Source organism: Chlorocebus sabaeus, chromosome 25, assembly GCF_047675955.1.
Source record: "Chlorocebus sabaeus isolate Y175 chromosome 25, mChlSab1.0.hap1, whole genome shotgun sequence".
NCBI classification, from domain to species: Eukaryota; Metazoa; Chordata; class Mammalia; order Primates; family Cercopithecidae; genus Chlorocebus; species Chlorocebus sabaeus.
This window is the reverse complement of record NC_132928.1, coordinates 18,899,661-18,927,061: the sequence shown is the minus strand read 5'-3', so window position 1 is coordinate 18,927,061 and position 27,401 is coordinate 18,899,661. Positions and strand designations below refer to the sequence as shown.

Sequence of the window (27,401 nt, the reverse complement as noted above, 5' to 3'; positions counted from 1 at the left end):
ATAATGTACCCACATGTCTTTTTGTAGTCTACCTTTTGGATTTTCCATGGTAATGTACAATTACATTTTTTAAATTTGTGAACTTTTAGGATTGTTTTTCCTTGATTCAGGAAGGCAATGATAATCTTTTTCCTCTGACATTGACTTTGCAAGAGCTTGTCAGTGGTATTAGGGGTACATTGGGATCGATGTCAACTAGCCAGTAAAGACAAAATTAGAACCCTCTACTGCTTTATATATCCTCTTCTTTATCTCAGATGTGGCTTTCTCCATCTGTCCCTGGGAGCCACCCCTCAGAATCAGCCCCTCATCCCCCAGTACATGCAAGTTGTCTATAGCTCCAGGCTGCATTTATTTCATTCTGCTTCGACTTTTTTTTTTAACTGTACCTTTAGATGTTAAACGTACCTCTAGACTGTCTGCCCCGGGCAGGCACAGACATTTCAATCCCTCTTTATATTATCCCTATGCCTAGCCTGTAGTTGGTACTCAGCCTATTTTTTATAGGCACATTCCTTTCACAAACACAAATATACACAAAAATGACTGGGGAGCCAAGAGTGGCTTGGTTTGATTCTAGTAGAAGTCACTATACAGTTTGTGATAACAGGTTATATAGGTGCAACCCTGAGCCACTGTTAGAGTTTATGTGCTTTGTTCCTAGAAACTTGCACCTTGAAAGGGAGACATTTTACCTTAGCACTGTGAGAAGGGAGTAATGATCTCTAGCCCACATTCTGCTCTGGAAGTACACCCCTAGGAAGTATTTGAGCTCATCCAGAGCCATGGGAGGGGGTTCGGTCCTTTGCCAAGTCCCATGCCCTGCTCAGACCATGATCCTGGGAGATGTCTTACTCCCAAGGGGACTTTGGATGAGGGCCCTCTGGAGAGCTGTGCAGCCCTGTGAGGCTCAGCAGAGACCCTGATGGAAGCTTGACAATGTACAGTGTAATCCCTGGGAACTAGGGACTCCTGGAGGGTATGAGAGATGCTGGAAAGAACACGGAGGACTCCGCAGCTGTGCCAGAGGCAGCTGTGTGCCCAGGGCTGGTGCTGCTGAGGAAGACAGTGAGCCACAGACCCACCACCCAGGAGTGTGTGTGGAGAGGAGCAGAAGGATAGGCATCAGACTAAAAAGACTTTTGCACTAATGAGAGTTGGGGGTCACCCTTGGCATACATTCTAACATAGAGACTTGTATTCTCCAAGCAAGCTCCTCACTGAGGAGCTAGAACAGTGTGATTTGAAGTGACTGAGCTGCAGGAGAGGTCACTTAAGGCGGTGCTGTCAAGTCGTAAGGTGACACAGCAGGAAAGTGGTACTAACTAGATGGGCTAGCAATATTGGCCCCACAGGTGAACGCTGAAGAGTAGCTTGGTTGCCCCCACCAGTCCAGCCCATTCTAGCATCCCTCTGGATGGTTCTTGGCTCCTGGTGCCATAAGAGGGGCAAGTGTTAAAGCCCACAGCTTCACCTTAACTCCCATGCTTTGCAGCATGGACAGTCAGCCTTCTCCCCTGGCCTTCTCATTTAGGTAAATAGGGAATGCTCTTGAAGGAGCCTCTCTCAATCTCTTGGCCTCAGCCGTCGAATTGAAAAAGGGTCAGCTTCTTAACCTCTGAAAATAAACTGTCTGATCTGTGCTACCCAAGGCAAAGATGGTGAGCTCTGGATCAGCTACTTCTGCCCTTCACATTGTCTCTGGGCATGAACCAGATACATAGCATCTCCTCCATGCCTTTCCATTTCTTGTCAGGAAAGCTAATGGTGTTAGAGACCCAGATCTGCTGATTTGGTTACTGGCCGTTAGATTCAAGTCAACACACGCAGCCTGGGTAAATGAGGCTCCACAGGCATGCGGGCGCTTGGAGGGCATCTCTTTGTTCTTTGGCTCCATGAAATGGCTTTGCTTGGCAGCTGCCCCTTGCCTGCAATTTCTCCTGTCATTCTTGGAAGGCAGGACCATGGTGTGGGTGGGAAGAGCTTGGAACAGCACATCTCTCATTTGGACCCAGCTGCTTCTCTGTATCCCCACACTCAGGACCTGGCTTCTCTCTGCAGCAACATTAGGCGCCTGTACTGGGGAGTGACTAATTACTCTCATCTTCTCTGCCTGCCTTTCTCAGGGGTAAGGTAAAGTCGAGCTCAGTACTCTCCGACCCATAAAACTTCTTTTCTCATCTTGACCACACTTGAGAGGGAGCCTTCCAAGCAAGTGAAATGCCATCAGTGTGGTGCACTTCTTTCCCCAACGCTTGGGAAGTGGCTGTTTCCTAGCCTGGACCACTATGTTAATATCCAGATCTACAGCTGATATCTTTGGATTTCTTATGACTTTAGTGCATGAACAGAAGCATTTTTAATCTACAGAAGACTCTGCCTTGTATGTCACACGTTTAATGTCATCCTTAGACTGCCTCTGTCTGTAAAATGCCAGCTCTTAAAATATTAATCTCTAATGTGCACTCAAGAGTTTACTCAATTACCACGGGATTTTTCAAATAAGCATCATCATCCCCGCAGCCCTGACTGCATTAAGAGAAAAATGCTTACCGGGCCATTGTTTCCTGAGCATGGGATGATGTTCTTGCTTTGTTTCCGTAAATGTTACACTGGCACGGCTGTGTTGGCTACTGCAGATTTATTGTCATTCATGCCCAGGCTCAAGCATTATCAGTTTTCCCTTTTAGTGCCAAACTTTAAAAGGTGCCATCTCTGATAGGGATCGTGAATCATAATTACAGTAAATGAGAGGCAGTTGAAACACTTCTGTCAAAGCTGATTTGTCAGAGTGCGGATTTCAGTCCGGAGAGGGAGCAGCCGCCTCATTACCACCAGCAGTCATTCCACTTTGATTATTTTTTTGAAAATCACATCAGTTTCAGAGACCTTTATTTTCTTTCCTCCTGAAGACAGTCTTGAGTGTCAGTGTTTTGCAAAGGGTATCCATATAATACTTGCTGGCTTTTTCTCCCACTTTTATCCCTTTCTGGGCATTGAAACTCACCTGTGGCCACCCTAGATGACCATTTTCATTTCCAGTATGCCTTTAAGAAAGTCCAGGATACAATAGAAATGTGCTATTAGGAAATAATTTGTTACCTTGAGTCAAGATTAATCTCAGGCTTCCTACAAGTAACCCTTTTGGCTGGGTTTTGTGGCTCGTGCCTGTAATCCCAGTGACTTGGGAGGCCAAGGTGGGAGGATCGCTTGAGGCCAGGAGTTTGAAACCAGCCTGGGCAACATAGTGAGACCTGGTCTCTAAAACATAAAAAAAACGTAGCCAGGCATGGTGGTGTATACTCGCAGTCCTAGCTACTCAGAAGGCTGGGGTGGGAGGATCCATTGAGCCCAAGAGTTTGAGGCTGTAGTGAACCATGATTGCACCAGTACATTCCAGCCTGAGCAACAGAGTGAGACCCCCCACTCAAACTCTCCCCTGTGCATTCTGCACTTGCCGATGCATTTTAATTTTGGTTAAAAGACGAGAGTTAACTTCATGGCAGCAGAGGGGTAGGGAAAATGGGGAACTCAAAAGCATAAGCTAATGTTTCAGGAGCTCTGTGTTCTGAAACCCAATCAGGGAAGACAGATCCCCTCTGCTTTGATAGAAACTAGTAGCAAACAGTACACTATTGTGATATTTTGTAACTCTTCAAGAGCGTTTATGCTTATGTCTCAAATGTTCCCAGACTTTATAGACCTTTCAAGAGCCTTCATTCCCTGGTTCTCTCCTAGCCCTTCAGCTGTTCCCAGTTATAAATCAAAAACCAGAAAAGTGACTGCCACTGAAATCTGTGACCCTGACTTACTCATCCCTACGTCTGCCCTATTCTGTGCTTTAAGGTGCTTTTAAGGTCCTGACTCCACACTACTCTTTTTTTTTTTTTTTGAAACGGAGTCTCGCTCTGTTGCCCAGCCTGGAGTGCAGTGGCGTGATCTCGGCTCACTGCAAGCTCCGCCTCCCGGGGTCACGCCATTCTCCTGCCTCTGCCTCCCGGGTAGCTGGGACTACAGGCGCCCGCCACCACACCCAGCTAATTTTTTTGTATTTTTAGTAGAGACGGGGTTTCACCGTGTTAGTCAGGATGGTCTTGATCTCCTGACCTTGTGATCCTTCCACCTCGGCCTCCCAAAGTGCTGGGATTACAGGTGTGAGCCACCGCGCCTGACCCACACTACTCTTTTTGTGACCTGCGAACACGCTGGAATTGAAGTGACATGCCTGGCCAAGGAAGAGGTATTGTCAGGAGAGTTAACCCAAGTAATATAGCAAAGGCCAACTCTTGGCCTCCTGGACCCCATCCCCTCACAGATATCGAATACTGATGGGCACAGCCATGGTTTTATTTGATGCTTTTAAAGTTAAGGTCATATATGTTAAATATCACAACTTGAGTGCTTTAATTTTAAAAACATGTAACCCTAGAGTTTTGCTTCGTGGTTAAATCTCCCTTTTCTTTCGGTAGTTCCAGCAGCTTTCTTGGAGAGGTTGGTGTTGGTATGTGTCCCCCCCATCAGTCCCCGCCAGCCGTCCCTTTTGCTCAGGGTATCTCCTGTTGGTATCTATGATTTAGTCTGACTTCGTAAATATTCCCTCGAAACCCCACAGCACTTTAGAGGAGAACACAGTGGTGGCAGACATAAACAGTGATATTTACTTATGAAGTCACAGTTTCTAGCTGGAGAATCATCTTTTGTTTACAAGGAGTGACAGTCAAAGAAAAGAAGAGGCAAGAGAGATGAATCAGGGAAATGAGAAGGATGAAGGAAAGAGCAGGAGACAAAGGAAATTCACTAGGATTTATTGAGCGTCCTCCTGAATTCGGAGTCTAAATTAGACTCTGGTGGACTAAGAAGGGAAATTTTGTAATTCTGTGTTGCAGATATTGATGTAAGGTGAGGAATCCTGCATGCTGTCAGGCCTGGTGAGGTAGCTCAGAAGTACTAAAGAGCAGCACATCAGCAAGTTGAAAGAAATCATTTAGGTTGAGATGAATGCATGAATCTTAAAGAGGTAAAGAATCAAAGGGTGAGATTGGCTGGGGAAATTTTCATGGAAGTGAATGTTAAACCCATTTTGAAAGATCAAATGATGGAAAAGACTGACCAGAGGCCTTCTGTGCTTGGGGGATGGGATGGCATGGCATGATTACAAGGCCCAGGTTTGGGCAGGAATGAAGTTAATGACTGGGGTGAAGAATCTATTTTGGAGGCTGATAAGATGAAATTAGTGGCATAATAGGCAGTCGGAGAATGACTTAGAAGAAGCCAAGCTGATGGGTTTAATTTAGGCCATAATACAATGGGAATCCACTGGAAGTGGGACCCCCGAAGGTAGAGACTTGCCCATCCTTATTAGATAAGATGCTTCCTGACCACAAAGAACTTGCCTCTTCTTTTCCTTTATGTTACACACATCAGCTGTTGATTTTTGTCTTTGCTGACTGACCAACAGACCAGACTTCGTATGTATGGTACTGGGTTGCTTTGAAAACCTGGAGTATACACCTATCAAGGCCATGGACCCCGCCTCTGGGGCCCTCTCCAGCTTGGCTGCCACAAAATCATTACACCGTAAACCCAGATGAGGAATGAAATGCTTCGGGAACCAGCTACGCATTTCTTTATTGCACTTGTCCTCAGAGCACTTTCTTCCAGAGACTCCAAGGCATTGTACCAGCACAGTAACCTTTAAGTTGTACAAGTTTATTTTAGAGTGAACATTTTCCTAACAGCCATGATAAATGAGTTTGAAGACTAGGACTGGCAGGAGTGGCACTGAATAGGATGTGAGTGAGAGGCAGAGATGGAAAGAAAACATCCAGGAGAAACCCATAGGTCACATGCTGATTAGAGGAGGTGTAAGCCCAGGATGGTGGCAATTTTAATCCCTGGATTTGGGATCTGCTGATGGAGCAAAGGTTGGGAAATGCCTTGGGGGCAAGGGTGGGCTCTTTCCCCTACCCCTTCTCCTCCTGACTGTGCAGTGGGAGAAGTCATGCATCCCTTCATCATACGGACATCCTCATTTGCCCCTTTACTTCTGGCTTTTCGTACCCCCCACCCCGCCCCCACCTTTTCCTTTGGCCTAGGGAAGCTTATAAATGCTTTTAGCATCCTCCTGGGAGAAAGGTGGGAAGACAGGCAGGCAGCCAGAAAATGTTGGTGGTTATTAAACTGAGGCTTCAAGGACCTTTTTATTAGCAATTAGACTCAGCTTTGCAGCACTAAAGAGTGTAAATTCCCACTCTGTCTCCTTTGCTCAAACCTCCAAAGAATCTGTTTTATATAGTGTTTATTTATAACCCAGAATAGACCTGGACCTGGGAGCCCTGGGGATGCTGAGGCTTCAGTGTGCTCTCAAGCAGAAGAAGAGGGTTAGAAACCCCAGGGAGGGAAACAGTACATACCCCTTTCTGGTGTTCACCTCCCCTGGGCCTTGGCATGTCCCTGTTTGTGACTGGGAGCTAGTTTTGATGCATGACATCTTGAAAAGTGCTTTTGGTGCTTTTGCTTTGCTTGCTTGTTTTACAGTCTCTGGTGTGAAGATTGTAATACCACAAAGACACATGTGTCATCAGAACTTTGACCTCCCAGGACATCATTAGGTCACTTAAACTGATAAAATGTGTAAACCTATATAAGGACTTTCTTTAGACAGCTAGTTACTGCAGTAACTCATTATAAGAAAAGGACTTGGTCAGGTGACTTTTCTACTTGGCAGATAAAGGGGAAACCTGAGGGGAAGGGTGACAGTTATTTGATGGCAAAATGTTGGAGATAGACAAAATCGTAGTAGGTACTGCCTTACCCTGGCACACCCACATACCTTCTGCAGGCTCCTCCGCAGCCAGTGTTAGGTGTGTGGAGAACAGCTGGCTGTCATCTGGATTAAGCATAATCAACAGGTATATGTGGGTGTTGAATCCATAGCTTTGACCCAATAGCACTAAGTGACCTGGATCTGATAGTGACATTTTTAGGACTAATGGTTTCAAGTAAAGAACGTCCCTGAGCAAGCAGTTCGGTGTTCTTGGTGTCTTCAAATGCTGATGAAAGATACGGGAGTGCTACTCGTTATGATAATGGCTTTTTAAAACCCCAGCTTTATTGGAGTATAACTGATACACAAAAATTGCACATATTAATGTGTACAATTTGATGCATTTGGATATATGCATGCACTCATGAAACCATCAACATAATCAAAGTAATAAGCATATCCATCACCTCCAAAAGTTTCCTTGTACCCCTTTGGGTTGTGTGTGTGTGTGTGTGTGTGTGTGTGTGTGTGTGTGTGTTAAGAACACTTAACATGATTTTCCTTGAATGAAGTATGCTGCTGCTGGCCCATTATTAAGTATAAACCTTTCATGTGTATGCAGTGTTAAAATCTCCAGAGTTCTATCCATGGGCACAGCATATCTCTCCATTTTTTGTGTGTATTTACTTTCTTTCATCAATGTTTTATGGTTTTCAGTGTACAAATCTTTTGCCTTCTTGGCTAAATTTATTCCTAAGTATTTTATTCTTTGTCATTCTATTTTTTTCTCTTTTTTTTTTGTTCTTTTAAAAATGATATTTTTTCTTAATTTTCTTTTTGGATCATTTATTGTTTATAGGAAAGCAACTGATTTTTATGTTACTTTTATATCCTCCAATTTTACTGAATTTGTTTATTAGTTCTAATGGGTTTTTTGTAGTCTTTAGGGTTTTTTATATATAAGATCATATTATCTATAAACAGACATAATGTTATTTCTTCCTTTCCAATTCGTATGCCTTTTATTTATTTTTCTTTTCTGATTACTCTGGCTAGTACTTCCAATACTATGTTGAAAAGATGTGGTGAGAGTGGACATTCTTGCTTGTTGCCAATCTTAGCAAAAAGACTTTCAGTTTTTCAATGTTGAATATGTTAGCTGTGGCTTGTCATATATGGCCTTTATTGTATTGAAATAAATTTCTTCCGTACCTAGTGTGTGGAGAGTTTTTAATCATAAAAGTTTGTCTAATTTTGTCAAATGCTTTTTCTCCATGTATTAAGATGATAACAAAGGCTTTTGTCCTTCATTCTGTTAATGTGATGTATCATGCTAATTGATTTGTGTAAGCTGAGACATCCTTGCACCTTAGGGGTAGATCCCAGTTAATCATGATGAACCAATTCTTTCAACATACTGTTGAATTTCGTTTTCTAGTATTTTGTTGAGTATTCTTGCATCTATGTGCATCAGGGATATTGGCCTGTAGGTTTTTTTGTTTTGTTTTGTTTTGTTTTGTTTTGTTTTGTTATTGAGATGGAGTCTCACTCTGTCACCCAGGCTGGAGTGCAGAAGTGCAATCTTAGCTCACTGCAACCTCTGCCTCCTGAGTTCAAGCAATTCTCCTGTCTCAGTCTCCCAAGTAGCTGGGATTACAGGAGGCATGCACCACCACACTGAGCTAATTTTTGTATTTTTAGTAGAGACAGGGTTTCACCATGTTGGCCAGGCTGGTCTTGAACTCCTGACCTCATGTGATCTGCCTGCCTCAGCCTCTCAAAGTTCTGGGATTACAGATGTGAGCCACTGCGCCCAGCTGGCCTGTAGTTTTTTAATGATGTGTTTGTCTGGCTTTGGTATCAGGGTAATGACAGCCTCATAAAATGAGTTTGGAAGTGTTCTTTTTCTTCAGTTCTTTTGACGGTTGGAGAAGGATTGGTATTACTTTTTCTTTAAATGTTTGTTAGAATCCACCAGTGAAGCCATCAGGTCCCGGGCTTTTCTTTGTTGTGAGGTTTTTAATTACTAATTCAATCTCTTTGTTATTAGTCTGTTTAGATTTTCCTAATTCATTCTTGGTAGGTTGTATGTTTCAAGATATATGTGCAAAAGATGCTCAATATCACCAGTCATCATGGAAATGAAAATCAAAATCACAATGAGATATCACTTCATATGTGTTAGGATGGCTGTCATTTTCTAGAAAAACAAAGGTAACAGGTGTTGGTGAGGATGTAGAAAAATAGAACTCTTGTACATTGTTGGTACAGCCACTATGGAAAACAGTACGGAGATTCCTCAGAAAAATAAAAAAGAGTTACTATGTGATTCAGTGATCGCACTTCTGAGCATATAAAATAATTGAAATCAGTATCTAGAAGAGATATCTATACTTCCATATTAATTTCAGCATTATTCACAACAGCCAAGATATGGACATAACCTAAATATCTATTGATATATGGATTGATAAAATGTGGTATATACATACAATGTAATATTATTCAGCCTCAAAAAAGAAGAAATTCCTGCCAGTTGCAACATCATCGATGAACGCGAAGAATATTCTATTCAGTGAGATAAGCCCATAACAGAAGGACAAATACTGTATGATTCCAGTTATATATAAGGCTATGAAGGTGAAATAAGCCCATGATAGAAAGAGAAATACTCTATGATTCCACTTATATGAGGGATCTAAACATAGTCAAACTCCGCATGCATGTAGATGTTCACTGTAGCACTATTCACAATAGCAAGGACATGGAATCAACCTAAAAGCCCATCAATGGTAGATTGGATAAAGAAAAAGTGGTTCATATCCACCATAGACTACCATGCAGCCATGTAGAACAATGAGATCATGTCCTTTGCAAGAACATGCATGGAACTGGAGGCCATTATCTTTAGCAGAAACAGAAAACCAAATACTCCATGTTCTCACTTATAAGTGGGAGATAAAAGATGACACATGGACACACAGAGGGGAATGACAGACACCACAGATAGAGGGTGGGAGGAGGGAGAGAATCAGGAAAAATTGCTAATGGATACTAGGCTTAATATCTAGGTGATGAAATAATCTGTGTAACAAACCCCCATGACACGAGTTTACCTATATAACAACCAGCACATGTACGCCTAAACTTAAAGGTTAAAAACTAGTCAAACTCATAGAAGCGAAGAATAGAATGGTGGTTGCCAGGTGCCAGGGGTGAGAGGAAGGGAGTCTTTTCCTTATCAATGGATATAAAATATTGGTTATGCAAGATGAAGAATTTCTAGAGATCCACTGGGTAGCATTGTGCCTATAGTTAACGATACTGTATTATGCATTTAAACAATTGTTAGCAGTGTAGATTTCATGCTACGTGTTCTTGCCATGATTTAAAAAAAAATTAAATGTGGATCCAGAGTCTTTATATATTGTCTCATCTGATCTTCACAGCAACTCATACTCAAAGAAGGTTTTAGTGCTGCTAGTGCATACTCAGTGTGTATATTTAAGCTGAGAAGTTTACTTGACAAGTTTGGGGTTACAGAAGTTGGTGAGTGGCAGAGCAGGGCCAAGGTCACATCTTCTAGCTCTCAAGCACTGCCCTCTTTCTTGTCCTCCACTTCACCACTGTTGCTGCTTGGGCTGTTTTCTAGTGACAGATGTGCTTAGACTGAGCCATTCATACTCTCTCAGCCTCTCTTTCTGTGAGAAAGATAGAGCTTTTGTGAAGCCAGAGTTTGGGTTTTGAACTATGAAGGTGGGGTTGAATCTTTCTCTAAGATGGAGGCTACAAGCTTGGGTTTCTCAGCACAGTACTTCAACTCACTGAACTACCAGCTCAGTGAGAAAAGAAAGAAATTATTATTTTTTAAATGTTGGCATCTAATTACATTTACCTAGAAGTTGAAGTGTAGGCTAAATATAGCTTGAATTTAATTTCTATTTTATAAATTCTACAATGTTCTGTTGCCAAAGAGGGCATAGAATTTTTAATAGATAATTTTCAGAATTGCATATGAAGCTTTTATACAGCATCTTTTAGTAAAGGAGCTGAGAATTAGCCCAGCTCAAAATATTTTCTCTGCTTTGAAAATAGACTCCTCTTAGCCTTCTGGAGGATGACAAAGCCTATGGTTGCCCATTAACCAACTGCTGGTTATTACTTATTAAGATGCTGTTATTATCTCTACTGGACAGAGAGATATTAAAAGCAAATTATATTCCTTTTTGTGTGCATCTTCCTTTGAAAACTTTTTTTCCTTATTTCTTAAAAAAAACGGGGGGGATATGTATACAGAATGTGCAGGTTTGTTACATAGGTATACGTGTGTCATGGTGGTTTGCTGCTATGATGACCTGTCCTCTAAGTTCCCTCCCGCCACCGTCCACCCCCCAACAGGCCCTGGTGTGTGTTGTTCCCCTCTCTGTGTCCATGTGTTCTCATTGTTCAATTCCCACTTACGAGAACATGCAGTGTTTGGTTTTCTGTTCCTGTGTTAGTTTGCTGAGGATGATGGTTTCCAGCTTCATCCATGTCCCTGCAAAGGACGTTATCTCATTCCTTTATATGGCTGCATAGTATTCCACACATTTTCTTTATCCAGTCTATCATTGATGGGTATTTGGGTTGGTTCCAAATCTTTGCTATTGTGAATAGTGCTGCAAAAAACATACGTGTGCATATGTCTTTATAGTAGAATGATTTATATTCCTTTGGTTATATACCCAGTAATGGGATTGCTGGGTCAAATGGTATTTCTGGTTCTAGATCCTTGAGGAATTGCCATACTGTCTTCCACAATGGTTGAACTAATTTACATTCCCACCAACAATGTGAAAGCGTTCCTATTTCTCCACAGCCTAGCCAGCATCTATTGTTTCCTGACTTTTTAATAATCACCGTTCTGACTGGTGTGAGATGGTATCTCATCGTGGTTTTGATTTGCGTTTCTCTGATGCTGAGGGATGTTGAGCTTTCTTTCATATGTTTATTGGTCACATAAATGTTTTCTTTTGAGAAGTGTCTGTTCATATCCTCTTTCCACTTTTTGATGGGATTATTTGTTTTTTTCTTATAAATACATTTAAGTTCCTTGTAAATTCTGGATATTAGACCTTTGTCAGATGGGTAGATTGTGAAAACTTTTTATAAGTAGATGTGTAGCTTCCTTTGTGATAACTACCTAGAAGATGGAGATTTGACTGGAGGGTCATCATTGGCTATGAGAGAGAGCACTAAAATGTGGGCCAAGGCCAAAACCAGAGCCAGGGTTGGGTCAGGGGAGCTACTGCCCATGAGAACTGGGCTCAGGACAGCACAGCCAGCTCTGTAGAGAAACCTGAGCACAGGGACTGGTCTCAGGGCCCAGATGAAGCCAAGGTGAGGTCACCTCACCACCAGTGTAACATGGACAAAAAGTCTTGCCTTTCCTAGCCACTAAAGGCTCTGTTCTTTGAAGGACTAGTACTTTTACTTTGGGTGGTAAATCTCTTAGGGTTAGAGTAGTTCCAGAGGTGTAGTGACACATACTTTTGACTTTAATAGGGTAATTAGGATTACAAAGTATGGAGAAACTTCAGGATCTTTCAGTGGTCTGTATCCTTTAGGAACAGCTGTCTTCCAAAGTCTCCTAGTACCTGGTGCAGGACCTTATAACCAATCTTCCCTTTGTTCCTGTTGCTTATAATGGGTTCATGACAATGGTGACAATTTACAACAGGTTTAAAAGCTATTCGAGGCTATCAGCAGTAAATGGAAATTGTGTTACGTATATAAGTACTGTTGACTAGTAGCTGTGTAATACACACATACACGCATATGCATACACACATCACATATCTAGTGCTGTCTGAATGAATCTTATAATTTAGTTCAAATGACACCCATAATAAACACATTTTGGTAAATAGCTGTTCAATCAGCGGAACAGACAGTACACACCGTAGGTTCCTGGGTTAAACTGTAAGCTGGAAAATGCAAAAGAGACTTCCTGGACATGGAAAATCAACTGGAGTTTATAGACTGAGTAGGTGTTGGAAAATCAGGGAGGATGGAGGAATATCTTCTAGATGTGGAAATGGTATGACCAAGGGCACGGAGCTATCAAATTCTCCTTTATTCAGGATTTTAGGATTTGTCACCAGAGCCAAGTGGGGAGAAGGGAAATAAGGGTGGAAAGTTAAGGCGGAGCTGGAGTAGGATGTCAGCAACTGCCTGCCCTAGCCCGGCCGAGGAATAGGTAAATAATGACAGGAAACCAGCAAGCCCACCTCGGCTCAGTGCAGGAGACAGTAAAAGCAACGTCCGTCAGTGTCTGGTGCTTCATCTTCATACCTTATTGGGGTCTGGGATTAGTCTGTCATAGAATTAAGTGGTAATGTAGCAAGCCAAGGAGCTATTGTATAGGTCCTTGGAAAAAGGAAGTGTTGCGATTTTAAGGTAAATGCGTTTACCACATGGATTGTTTCCACCCCTGTCTCCCACTGTAGGGAGTATATTTGTGTTGTTTTTCATAGTAGGTGTGAGGGAGCTAGATATTTTCTTCTCCCTTTATGTACCTCTACTCAGCATCACCCTAGCCACCAACTTTTTATGCCCCACTTCTGATATAGGCAGATGTCTGCAGGATGTCAGGGAGTTGAGATAGCAGGTGTTATCTCTGCTTGTGGGACAGAGGGTGACTACTTAGTCCTTTAAAAGCAGAAGTTATACCTCTTGTCTTCTGACACTGAACAGTGGCTAACAGAGCTCATTGGCTCAAATCCCTTTGTAAATTGTAAGCATTATTCTCTTGAGCAAGAATTCTTTCCTAGAAAGGACATTTTTCAGTTAATAAAACATCAGTGGATGTTTCTGTGGAGACTGCTTTGAAGATTTGGTTAAACAGGAAATATATCACCAAAAGCACAACATTCTAGGTGCAGATTTTACCTCTCCTGTGTAAAATAGGCCTAGTTATTTCCTTGGAGGGTTGTTTTAATGATTAGAAATAGTATGCATAAAGCACCTGGCGCATGGGCACTGAGTAAAGGGTAGAAGTCATCAATACTGTCTACATTTTATATAGATTCCTCCTCCTGAGTTGGGGGTGTGCTATGGTGCATTGATTCGGTGAGATGCTTTTAAATTAAGAAGGTGGCTGCAGCATTTTCTATAAGCGGTGACCACATGAAGCCGGCCAGGCCGAGGCAGGCTTCATGAAGACTCAGCCTGACATAGTCACTGACGAGAAGCAAGCTTTTTAGTTTTGCTTTGCTGAGAAGGTGGTGCTGATTGCTTTCTTCCATTGGGAAATCAATTTACTGTGCAGCAAATCTTAGTAAGCAGTTTCATACTATTGCTTTTCTAAAAAAAAGACATGTTTCTGTTTTTATTAATCATGAAACTGACAGAAGATGGTAGAATTTGTAAAAGAAAATAACCTGTTTGCTCTCCTTTTTACCACACGTACTGTTTTCTAGAAATTAAGAATAAAGAAGGCATTTTTATCTTCCAGTCTTGAAACTATACCCTCTTCTGGTTTGAAACAAACAGCCTCATGTCCTTGGAGACCTGCCATATATGAATTTCTGGAATAAAAGGAATTTTCAGAGATGTTTGCTGTCATTTTGAAGGCAAAGTAACAGAGCCTTGGTTCCAGGAGATGCCCAAAATAGCTGGGCATGTAATTTTGGGGCTAGATGTTTCCTGATCACAAGCTTGAAAACGTGTCCTCCTTGGAGTTGAATTCAAGATCAAGTACCATTGGTGTGGAGAATGAGAGGGTTTTATGCTATGGTTTTCTGACATATACAGCGCAGCTGATTTTTGTGTGTGTGTGTGTGTGTGTGTGTGATGGAGTCTCACTCTGTTGCCCAGGCTGGAGGGCAGTGGTGCTCACTGCAACCTCTGCCTCCCAAGTTCAAACAATTCTCCTGGCTCAGCCTCCCAAGTAGCTGAGACTATAGGTGTGCACCACCACACCTGGCTAATTTTTGTATTTTTAGTAGAGACAGGGTTCACCATGTTGGCCAGGCTGGTCTTGAACTCCTGACCTCAAGTGACCCCCCAGCCTTGGCCTCCCAAAGTTCTGGGATTACAGGCGTGAGCCACTGTCCCTGGCTGCAGCTCACTTTTAATTAGTGAGATACAATTTAAAAAATAGCAACCACAACAACATGAAGCAGGTTGGGTGAAAAGAGCATTTGATAATCTGTTTTATAAAATAGCCCTCTGCACAGTTTCCTTAAAGAGAAGTCGTTCTTCATCCTTTTGCAATAGGTTTGATCACCCTATTTTATTTTTACATACAACACTGGTTATGTAAAGTTAAGGGCAGCCTCATGATGGTCCAGCGGTTACCTCCATGCAGGTAGGAAGCAGCGTAATTGTGGCCCATTTTTTGCCTCTGCTGAGTATTCTACACCAATAACCAAGCAGCCTCTGGGGGGCAGCAGAACACCGGATAAGACCACTGTGCCCTGGGCTGTCAGGCTTTTCTGACTTGTCATCCAGCCCCTCCTTTGTGTCCTTGGCGCAGAACCCAAGCTTCTCTTTGGCTACCAAAACTCATCCTCTTGGCCTTGCCAGAATGAGAGGCTTCGCCCTTCAGCCTCCTTTGCCCCACTGTTTTCGCTCACACCCTTCTCCCCTGCACTCTGAAACCTTCCTAGTCTACTTTGTACCATGTCACATAGCTTAATGATGGGACTTGTTTGCTATTGTTTCACAAGCAGGTATGCCCATCCTTATAGCAAGAACAAAGTCATGTCTGTTTCCCACAGTGCCAGGAACTCCCTGAAGGCCTAAAGACATGCTCAACAGCAGGTGGAAGATTCCGTAATCTGTATTGAGTGCTTGATGCCTATTTGCTAATTTGATTGTCAAGATGGTCCTGTTTTTGCACAAATGAAAGAATTGGCTTTGCTTTACTTATTTCTGAAACTGCTACATTCTCACATACCTTCCAGTTTAATAGTTCCTGATTGGGGTGAAATATAGAGGACTTTAAAAATTAGCCCAGGGATGTAATGGAAGCAGCAAGTTGGGTGTACAGTTGCAGATTTGCTTCTTGGTCTTTCTCCTCCCCAACTGTGTACCTTGGGCAAATTAATTTCTCAACCTCAGTTTCCTCACCCATAAAATGGGATTATGTAAGGTGATCAAATAATTTATTATCCAAACTGGAAACTGGAACATATTTGAGAGTGGAGGATGTCAAAGAAAAACCAGATATAGGTAGTAGTTGAAGCAGTAAAAAAATTTATTTGGGAACTATTGTAATAGGGGAAAAGAGACCTCAGTATGGAACTGGACTCAATTTTTTTTTTTTTTGACAGAGTCTTGCTCTGTCACCCAGGCTTGAGTGCAGTGGCATGTTTTCAGCTCACTGCAACCTTCACCTCCTCCTCCCAGGTTCAAGAGATTCTTCTGCCTCAGCCTCCCAAGTAGCTGGGACTACAGGCCCACACCACGATGCCTGGCTGATTTTTGTGTTTTTGGTTAAGACAGGATTTTGCCGTGTAGCCAGGCTGGTCTCAAACTCCTCACCTCAGGTGATCCACCCGCCTCGGCCTCCCTAAGTGCTGGGATTACATGCAAGAGTCACTGCACCCAGCCAGAACTGGGCTCAATTCTGAATACAGCTTGGACAAGGGGGATATAGCCAAGGAGCAAGGTGGAGGTCATTGAGTAGAATACTATTAAGAGGAAACTTTGGGAAATAGGGGGATTCTGGCTAAACAGACTTAACAGGATTCCTCCTGAAGGCAGCCAGGGTGATCAGACACCAAGAGTAGGTGATGAAGAATTTGGCCAGATATTTGAGCATGATCAGATACTGCAGGTGGGGGGTTCGTTCTAAACCGACTTAGCAGTATTCTTGCTACAATAAAGATGGACACCAAGGTTGAGGCCTAGAGAGCTTAGAGGAGCTTGACTAAAGTTTAGTCAAGGAGAGAGTCTTTGTCCAGTGGCACAGTTTGAAGTAATTACAATGGTATAGTCTTTTAAAAGATTTATTGCCTGATAAGTTGCTTTTGTTTTTAGCTTGCCTACCTATACAGTTCTATTAAGCCAGGTATGGTGGCTCATGCCTATAATCCGTGCACTTTGGGAGGCTAAGGCAGGAGGATCACTTGAGGCTAGGAGTTTGAGACCAGCCTAGGTAACTTTTATCATCTCTACAAAAAAAATTTAAATTAGCTAGGTGTGGTGGTGCATGCCTGTAGTCCCAGCTACTTGGGAGACTGAAGTGGGAGCATTGTCTGAGTTCAGGAGCTTGAGGTTGTGGTAAGCTAAGATTGCACCACTCCACTCCTGCCTGGGTAACATCTAGAGATGCTATCTCTAAAAATAAAATAGTCCTGTTGAAAACATTTTGACTAGAACAATTTCCTCTCCGAAAACAATTTTATTTCCTCCTCAAAAACAAGTTTGATCTCCTCCCCCAAATTAAAATGGTATATAAACAGGACAAATGCTAAGTTGTTTAAAATGCTGGGGCAGTGGGTATAAACCATACATATGGTGCTTTAAAGAATCAAACAAAATAGTACATGTAAAGTGTCTAGTACTTGGAACATACTGTGTATTCAGAAAAGGATTTTCTCCTTTTCCCTCCTGGAGGAAGGTTGGACAAAGAAGCACTGATCAGCAATAAACAAAGGCCTACGGGTTTTTTAAAAAGGCTATTGCAAAAAGCTCCTAGCTTTCCAGGTCCTAACAGCCCAAGGTGTGAGTTTTGTCCAACTCAAGCAGGAAAATACTGACTGAAGAACATAGTCCTGTCTCTCTGTACTCAGGCAGCTGTCTCGGCAATGGAGAACATACCCAGGGGATGGCTGTGCATTTTGTCTGGTACTTTGGCTGCCCTGTGAGCATAGAGCCCTTTTCTTTGTTGTGAATTCACGACTGCTTCTGGGCAACCTGCCTAGAAAGCTGGGGAACCGTCTCTGGCACCCATCTGCTGCACCCAGCTCCTGCCTGTTTAGGAACGTGATCTTACCAACTGCATTTAAATAATGGGTTTACCATAAACTTAATAGTCTGAGCTGTAAAATCCGCACCTGCTGTATTAGTCCATTTTCATACTGCTATGAAGAAATACCCAAGATTAGGTAATTTATAAAGAAAAAACAGTTTAATGGACTCACAGTTCCACATGGCTGGGGAGGCCTCATAATCATGGCGGAAGGCAAAAAAGGAGCAAAGGCACATCTTACATGGTGCCAGGCAAGAGAGCCTGTGCAGGGGAACTGCCCTTTGTACAACCATCAGATCTCGTGTGAGACTTATTCACTATCACGAGAACAGCATAGGAAAAACCTACTCCCATGATTCAATTACCTCGCACTGGGTCCCTCCCATGACACATGGGGATTTTGGGAGCTACAGTTCAAGATGAGATTTGGGTGGGGTCGCAGCCAAACCATATCACCTGCCTTGAAGGTTGCTGGTCCCGTGTAGCCAGAAGCCTAACTGCCATTCTGTGATTGGATTTCCAGGGTTGGGCCCGGGCCCACCCCTTTCAGAAACTCTAAATTCATGACTTCTTGCCCTGCCTCTTATAAGTGCTATTTTGCTCTAGTAATGAGAGCTCTTGAGCCTGTGTGTTCATTTAACCTAACACCCTGCAGAGCTGAGGCTTGGGTTTTTGCCAACTCCTTGTGGGATGGAGAATCCAAGGAATCTGGCCTCCTGGAAGCGAGGAAGGATCTGCATATGTGAACAGCAGTGTGTGACAGGAGAGTCAAGCCAGGGAGCAAGCAGAGTTGCAGGGAAGCCCTCTGCATGGCTCCTAACAGCCTCTTCTTTCTCTAGGTATGTGTACATTCCAGTGGGCGGGTCCCAGCATGGCCTGCTGGGGACACTGTTTTCCACGGCGATGACATTTGCATTTGTGAGCTACTGGCATGGCGGCTACGACTACCTCTGGTGCTGGGCAGCGCTCAACTGGCTGGGAGTCACCGTGGAGAATGGAGTCCGGAGGCTGGTGGAGACTCCCTGCATCCAGGACAGTCTGGTGAGCAGGGTCCTTGCTCCTGTGTTAGGGGACAGCTGAGCTAGGCAGATCAGGTCCAGGAGGGATGGGGCCATCAGATTCCCTGCGCCCACCGTGGGCCCTTTCTGCTAGGTTGATTCAAAGTCCATATGCCTAGAGACAAGACAGCTGGAAAAGAAGCTTCTGTAGTGCATATGTGTGTTTGTGTGTGTGTGTGCGTATATATGTTATAACTATAAAAAATGTATTATGTAAAAATTAGAAAATTTAAACAAGAAAAAAACCTCTCTTCAACAGAAACCATGTTAAGATCCATTCTTCTAAATTTTTTCTATGTGTTTATACAAACAGACATATGTATGTAACATTAAAACAAATGCTATTACAGAGAGATGATTGTATCCGGACCACCTTTTTAAGTCACTGAGTCCATACCTAACCACCCTTTTTTTTTTTTTTTTTTTAATTATACTTTGAGTTCTAGGGTACATGCCTCTGCTGCTGATACCCAGGCAAACAGGGTCTGGAGTGGACCTCAAGCAATCTCCAACAGACCTACAGCTGAGGGTCCTGACTGTTAGAAGGAAAACTAACCACCCTTTTTAATGGCTACATAGAATTCCCTTATGTGGATATGCCATAATTTATTTTAGTCTCCTATTATTAGTAATCATATTATTCTAAAGGATTTTTGCAGCTGTCAGCTGTATTAAAATGAATATCATAACCAGGATGAATTCTCATAAGTGAAATTTCCAGGTTCAAGGTTTTTTTCTTCTTTAATGTTCCTTATGTATATTGCCTATTAACTCTTAACTGCCCTGTAGACAAAAGTACACTGGTTTATGTTTCTACCAATGGTGCATAAGAATGACCTTGCTAATATTGAGTATAACTGGAATTTCAAATCCTGATGGGTGTTGTATATAGTATAAAAAACAACTAAGGTTTTAAGAAACAGTTCAACTTTACAGGAAAGTGATTTGGAAAATCAATTAAGCATTTCTCTTTACACATATATTTTAAGTGATTTTAAACTATGAGCATAGCTTTTATCTTGCAAATGTGGTGTATGATATATTACAATCTTGTCAGAAATCATCAGTTCTGAAGATGCAGCAATATCCCTCTAACCCCAAAAAAAGTAGCTAAAAAGAAATGTGCTGGCATCAGTGTTCATGGCAGGCAATCACACACAGAAAATTTGAAAAATGATTAATGTGGCTAAATTCCACCAATATGAATAACTAAAGCAAATGCACTTTAAAAAACCCTGTCAAAACAGAATACATTTACATATGTTTTTATAAAGATAGCCATAGTACAAGTGGACAGTTATTTCAATAAAAACTGAAATAAACTGAGTAGTCAAACAACACATTGGAGGGGATTTAAATATGCTCATGTATGTATAAAGATAAATATTTTTCCAGCCATCAGCAGGAAGGAAATGCCAGTGGATTCTAATAGAAAATGGTATTTCAGTGAAAGCCATGGCTATGTAACACACAGGAAAACGAAAAAGGATGGTATCATAAAGATTTTAATCTTCCCTCAAATCTGAGCATTCTGCTTCAAAGCCTGAAAACACAGTTATCACCTTTGAAAGACAGAAGGTTCTTTTCAGCCCTGTCTGTAGCCCTGTAACTCATTTCTGTGCTGTTTCATGAAGCAGCTAACATTAACCTTGAACTTAATGTTAAGCAGTGCTCTGTGGCCTTTGAGCCATAGCTTATGCTAGTAATAATTTTAGAAATCTAAAACGTTGGAGTAACCCAACTGTGCCATGTAGCCTGTGGCCTGTTCATTTTGGTTCAAAATAAATCAAGGCATCAGGCACATTTACTCACAGGATGAAGCTCTTGCCTGTCTACCTTGCTCCATCACAGCTTGCGTCAGGACTCACTCATTCACCTCACTTGACCTTCCGTCTATAATTCAGGTACCTTGGTACATAGTAATTTTTGATATGCATTTTCTTGGCAAAATATTTGTCTTCTATGTTGCAAATGTGATGTTTGGCTTGCATCTTTATTAAGCAAGAATATATTTTATGAAACCTATTTTTATCACCTACAAGCCTGGTAGGAGGTGACGGCTATTTAGACAATGTACTCCTTGAGTACATGGCCAGGTTCCCATTACTCTGTTTATCCCCATTGTCTGAGTGAGCCTCAGTGTTAAGTCAGTGTACAATTAGTGCTTTCATATCAGATCGATTCTTCAGTTCTTCCTCCACTTGTCCAGACATAGAGTCTTCCTCCAGTACCCTGTTTCTTGTGTAGTTCCACACAACATCCAAATGCACACAAATTTTTGAGGAAACTATTTCCCCACTTAGTTTACCTTTCTTCCCTCTCTTTCCATGAATCAGTTTCCTGTTCTTCTGTCAAAATCCAAATAAAGACTTACTGCCTCTGTGAGTTCATTCTGCATGCCCCTCACGTCCTCAGTATTATTCAGAGTTCTCCAGAGAAACAGATCAATAGGGTGTGTGTGAGTTTGGGTGGGCGGGCGGGGGTGGGGTGCGGTAGGGATGATGGTAAAGAAATTTAGTGTACAGAATTAGACCGTGTGATTTTGTAGGCTGAGAAATTCAGACCCAGGAGAGCTAATGGTGTAAGTTCCAGTCCAAAAAAAAAAAAAAAAGGCAAGAGAAGACCAGTGTCCTAGCTCAAAGACAGGCTTGAAGACAGAAAAAAATATTGTCTCAGCTTTCTGTTCTATTTAGAACTTCAACAGATTGGATGAGGCCCACTCACATTGGGGAAGGAAATCTGCTTTCTTCAGTCTACTGATTCAAATGTTAATCTCATCCAGAAACACCTTCACCAGAACACCCATGAATAATATTTAAGTGAATATTTGGGCCCATTCAGGTTTACAAATAAAATTAACCATCACACCCTTTCATCATGGTGTATATCCTTCATCTGTTTTATTAAGATAGATCAGCAGATGTCTAAAGAAAAAAAAACTATTTTTTCTTTGTCATATTGTCTTTTCAAAAAATGTTTGCAGGTACATAGTAGGTGTTTGTATTTATGGGGTACCTGAGATATTTTGATACAAGCATGCAATGTGTAATTATCACATGGTGGTAAATAGGGTATCCATCATCTCAAGCATTTATGCTTTCTTTGCGTTACAACCAATCCAATTATACTCTTCCAGTCAGTTTTAAATATATAATAATTGTTGACTGCAGTCACCTTGTTGTGCTACCAAATACTATGACTTATTCTATATAACTATATTTTTATGCTCGTTAACCATCCTTCCACCCAACTACCCTTCCAGGCCTCTAGTCATCATCCTTTTACTCTCTGTCTCCACAAGTTCAGTTGTTTTAATTTTTAACTCCCACAAACAAGTGAGAACATGTAAAGTTTGTCTTTCTGTGCCTGTTTATTTTCCTTAATTACTTCCAGTTCCATCCATGTTGTTGCAAAGGATAGGCCCTCATTCTTTTTTATGGCTGAATGATACGCCATTGGGTATATGTACCACATTGTCTTTATTTGTCTGTTGATGGACACTTAGATTGCTTCCAAATCTTGGCTATTGTGAATAGTACTACAGTAAACACGGGAGTGCAAATATCTCTTTAATTTACTGATTTCCTTTCTTTTGAGTATATCCCAAACCATAGGACTGCTGAATCATATGATAATTCTGTTTTTAGTTTTTTGAGGAACCTGCGAACTGTTTTCCATAGTGGTTGTATTAATTTACATTCCCACCAACAGTGTACAATGATGCCCTTTTCTCCACATCCTTACCAGCATTCGTTATTGTCTGTCTTTTAGATAAAGCCATTTTAACTGGGGACAGATAATATCGTATTGTAGTTTTGACTTGAATTTTTCTGACTTTAATGTTGAGCACTTTTTCATATACCTGTTTGCCATTTGTATGTCATCTGTTTCGAAATGTCTATTCAGATCCTTTGCCCATTTCTTCATCAGATTATTAGGTTTTTTTCCTGTAGAGTTGTTTGAGCTCCTTGTATATCCTGGCTATTAATCCCTTGTCAGATGGACAGTTGACAAATATTTTCTCCTATTCTGTGGGTTGTGTCTTCACTTATTGATTGTTTCCTTTACTCTGCAGAAAACTTTAAACTTGATGTGATCCCATTTGTCCATTTTTGCTTTGGTTGTGTATTACTAAAGGATTATTTGCTAACTCCAGTGTCCTGGCAAGTTTTTCCAATTTTTTTTTTAGTAGTTTCATATTGTGGGACCTTAAATTTAAGTCCTTAGTTCATTTTGATTTGATTTTTTTAATATGGTGAGAGAGAGGGGTCTAGTTTCATTCTTCTTTATATGGATAGCCAGTTTTCCCAGCACCATTTTTTGAAGAGATTGTCCTTTCCCCAGTGTATGTTATTAGCACCTTTGTTGAAAATGAGTTCACTGTAGATGTGTGGATTTGTTTCCGGGTTCTCTATTCTGTTCCATTGATCTATGTGTCTGTTTTTGAGCAATACCATACTATTTTGGTTACTATAGCTTTATAGTATATTTTGAAGTTAAATACTGTGATTCATCCAGTTTTGTTCTTTTTGTTCAGAATAGCTTTGGCTATTCTGTGTCTTTTGTGGTTCCATATAAGTTTTAGGATTTTTTTTTATTTCTGTGAAGAATGTCATTAGTATTTTGATAGAGATTGCACTGAAACTGTAGATTACTTTAGATAATATGGATGTTTTAACAATATTGATTATTTCAGTCCATGAACATGGAATATCTTTCCATTTTTTGTGTCCTCTTCAATTTCTTTCATCAGTGTTTTATAATTTTCATGTGGGGATCTTTCACTTCTTGGTTAATTCCTAGGTATTTAATTTTATTTGTAGCTATTATAATTGGGATTACTTTCTTGATTGCTTTCTTTTAGTCTAGCTAAAGGCTTGTCAATTATATGAATCTTTTCAAAAAACAAACTTTTCATTTCATTGATTTTGTATTTTCATTGTTTCAATTTTATGTATTTCATCTCTGATCTTTATTGTTTCCTTTGTTCTAATTTTGGGTTTGGTTTGCTCTTGCTTTTCTAATTCTTTAAGGTGCATCATTAGGTTATTTTTAGTTTTTTGACTTTTCTGATGTAGGTGCCTATAGCTATAACTTTTGTCTTAGTATTTCTTTTGCTGTATCCCATCGGTTTTGGCATGTTGCGTATCCGTTATCATTTGTTTCAAGGAGTTTTTCAATTTCTTTTTTAGGTTCTTCATTGACCCTCTGTCATTCAGGAGCATACTGTTTAATTTCCCTGTGTTTGTACAGTTTCCAAAATTCCTCTTGTTATTGATTTCTGCTTTTATTCCATTGTTCAGAGAAGGTAGTAGATATAATTTCGTTTTGTAAAATGTTTTAAGACTGATTTTGTGGCCTAACATATGGTCTATCCTTGATAATGATCCATTTGTGGAGGAGAAGAGTGTGTGTTCTGCAGCCATTGGATGAAATGTTCTGTAGATGTCGATTAGGTCCATTTGACCTGTGCTGCAGGTTAAAGCTGATGTTTCTTTGTTGATGTTCTGTTTGGATGATCTGTCTAATTCTGAAAGTGGGGTGTATAATTTCTTCAGCTGTTATTGGGATATCTCTCTTTAGCTCTAATAATATTTGCTTTAGACATCTGGGTGCTCCAATATTGGTTGCATACATTATTTACAACTGTTATATCTTCTTGCTGAATTGATCCCTTTATCATATAATGATGATATATGTATCTTTGTTTTTATAGTTTTTGTCTTGAAATCTATTTCGTCTGATGTAAGTATAGCTGCTGATGTTTTGTCTTGAAATCTATTTTGGTTTCCATTGGCATGGAATATCTTTTTCCATTTCTTTACTTTCAGTCTATGTGTCTTTATAAGTTAAGTGTGTTTCTTGTAGCCCACAGATCATGGGGTCCTGTTTTTTAATCTATATGTGTTTCTTAATCTATTCAGCCACTCTGTCTTTTGATTGGAGAGTTTAGTCCATTTACATTCAACATTGTTATTTATAAATTAGGACTTCCTCTTGCCATGTTACTATTCATTTTCTTTTTTTTTTTTTTGAGCTTGATATATTTTTTTAAAATTTATTTATTATTATTATACTTTAAGTTGTAGGGTACATGTGCATAACGTGCAGGTTTGTTACATATGTATACTTGTGCCATGTTGGTGTGCTGCACCCATCAACTCGTCATTTACATCAGGTATAACTCCCAATGCAATCCCTCCCCCCTCCCCCCTCCCCATGATAGGCCCCGGTGTGTGATGTTCCCCTTCCCGAGTCCAAGTGATCTCATTGTTCAGTTCCCGCCTATGAGTGAGAACATGCGGTGTTTGGTTTTCTGTTCTTGTGATAGTTTGCTAAGAATGATGGTTTCCAGCTGCATCCATGTCCCTACAAAGGACACAAACTCATCCTTTTTTATGGCTGCATAGTATTCCATGGTGTATATGTGCCACATTTTCTTAATCCAATCTGTCACTGATGGACATTTGGGTTGATTCCAAGTCTTTGCTATTGTGAATAGTGCTGCAATAAATATACGTGTGCATGTGTCTTTATAGCAGCATAATTTATAATCCTTTGGGTATATACCCAGTAATGGGATGGCTGAGTCATATGGTACATCTAGTTCTAGATCCTTGAGGAATCGCCATACTGTTTTCCATAATGGTTGAACTAGTTTACAATCCCACCAACAGTGTAAAAGTGTTCCTATTTCTCCACATCCTCTCTAGCACCTGTTGTTTCCTGACTTTTGAATGATCGCCATTCTACTGGTGTGAGATGGTATCTCATTGTGGTTTTGATTTGCATTTCTCTGATGGCCAGTGATGATGAGCATTTTTTCACGTGTCTGTTGGCTGTATGAATGTCTTCTTTTGAGAAATGTCTGTTCATATCCTTTGCCCACTTTTGGATGGGGTTGTTTGTTTTTTTCTTGTAAATTTGTTTGAGTTCTTTGTAGGTTCTGGATATTAGCCCTTTGTCAGATGAGTAGATTGCAAAAATTTTCTCCCATTCTGTAGGTTGCCTGTTCACTCTGATGGTAGTTTCTTTTGCTGTGCAGAAGCTCTTTAGTTTAATGAGATCCCATTTGTCAATTTTGACTTTTGCTGCTGTTGCTTTTGGTGTTTTAGACATGAAGTCTTTGCCCATGCCTATGTCCTGAATGGTACTACCTAGGTTTTCCTCTAGGATTTTTATGGTATTAGGTCTAACATTTAAGTCTCTAATCCATCTTGAATTAATTTTCGTATAAGGAGTAAGGAAAGGATCCAGTTTCAGCTTTCTACTTATGGCTAGCCAATTTTCCCAGCACCATTTATTAAATAGGGAATCCTTTCCCCATTTCTTGTTTCTCTCAGGTTTGTCAAAGATCAGATGGCTGTAGATGTGTGGTATTATTTCTGAGGACCCTGTTCTGTTCCATTGGTCTATATCTCTGTTTTGGTACCAGTACCATGCTGTTTTGGTTACTGTAGCCTTGTAGTATAGTTTGAAGTCAGGTAGCGTGATGCCTCCAGCTTTGTTCTTTTGAAAGGATTGTCTTGGAGATGCGGGCTCTTTTTTGGTTCCATATGAACTTTAAAGCAGTTTTTTTCCAATTCTGTGAAGAAACTCATTGGTAGCTTGATGGGGATGGCATTGAATCTATAAATTACCTTGGGCAGTATGGCCATTTTCACGATATTGATTCTTCCTATCCATGAGCATGGTATGTTCTTCCATTTGTTTGTGTCCTCTTTTATTTCACTGAGCAGTGGTTTGTAGTTCTCCTTGAAGAGGTCCTTTACATCCCTTGTAAGTTGGATTCCTAGGTATTTTATTCTCTTTGAAGCAATTGTGAATGGAAGTTCATTCCTGATTTGGCTCTCTGTTTGTCTGTTACTGGTGTATAAGAATGCTTGTGATTTTTGCACATTAATTTTGTATCCTGAGACTTTGCTGAAGGTGCTTATCAGCTTAAGGAGATTTTGGGCTGAGACAATGGGGTTTTCTAAATATACAATCATGTCATCTGCAAACAGGGACAATTTGACTTCTTCTTTTCCTAACTGAATCCCCTTGATTTCTTTCTCTTGCCTAATTGCCCTAGCCAGAACTTCCAACACTATGTTGAATAGGAGTGGTGAGAGAGGGCATCCCTGTCTTGTGCCAGTTTTCAAAGGGAATTTTTCCAGTTTTTGCCCATTCAGTATGATATTGGCTGTGGGTTTGTCATAAATAGCTCTTATGATTTTGAGGTACGTTCCATCAATACCGAATTTATTGAGCATTTTTAGCATGAAGGGCTGTTGAATATTGTCAAAAGCCTTTTCTGCATCTATTGAGATAATCATGTGGTTCTTGTCTTTGGTTCTGTTTATATGCTGGATTATGTTTATTGATTTGCAAATGTTGAACCAGCCTTGCATCCCAGGGATGAAGCCAACTTGATCATGGTGGATAAGCTTTTTGATGTGTTGCTGAATCCGGTTTGCCAGTATTTTATTGAGGATTTTTGCATCGATGTTCATCAGGGATATTGGTCTAAAATTCTCTTTTTTTGTTGTGTCTCTGCCAGGCTTTGGTATCAGGATGATGTTGGCCTCATAAAATGAGTTAGGGAGGATTCCCTCTTTTTTCTATTGATTGGAAT

At 40.9% G+C, this 27,401-nt stretch overlaps 1 protein-coding gene across 10 annotated transcripts in view; it reads left to right on the top strand.

Moving 5' to 3' along the window:
• The window catches only part of HHAT (hedgehog acyltransferase), a 360,770-nt gene that overhangs the window by 249,426 nt on the left and 83,943 nt on the right, over nt 1–27,401 (top strand). For all 10 annotated transcript variants that reach the window (XM_007988546.3, XM_037985593.2, XM_007988547.3 and 7 more), the window contains one exon: nt 18,566–18,767. In XM_007988546.3, the coding sequence (XP_007986737.1) occupies nt 18,566–18,767 (202 nt within the window). The remainder of the gene's footprint in view (nt 1–18,565; nt 18,768–27,401) is intronic.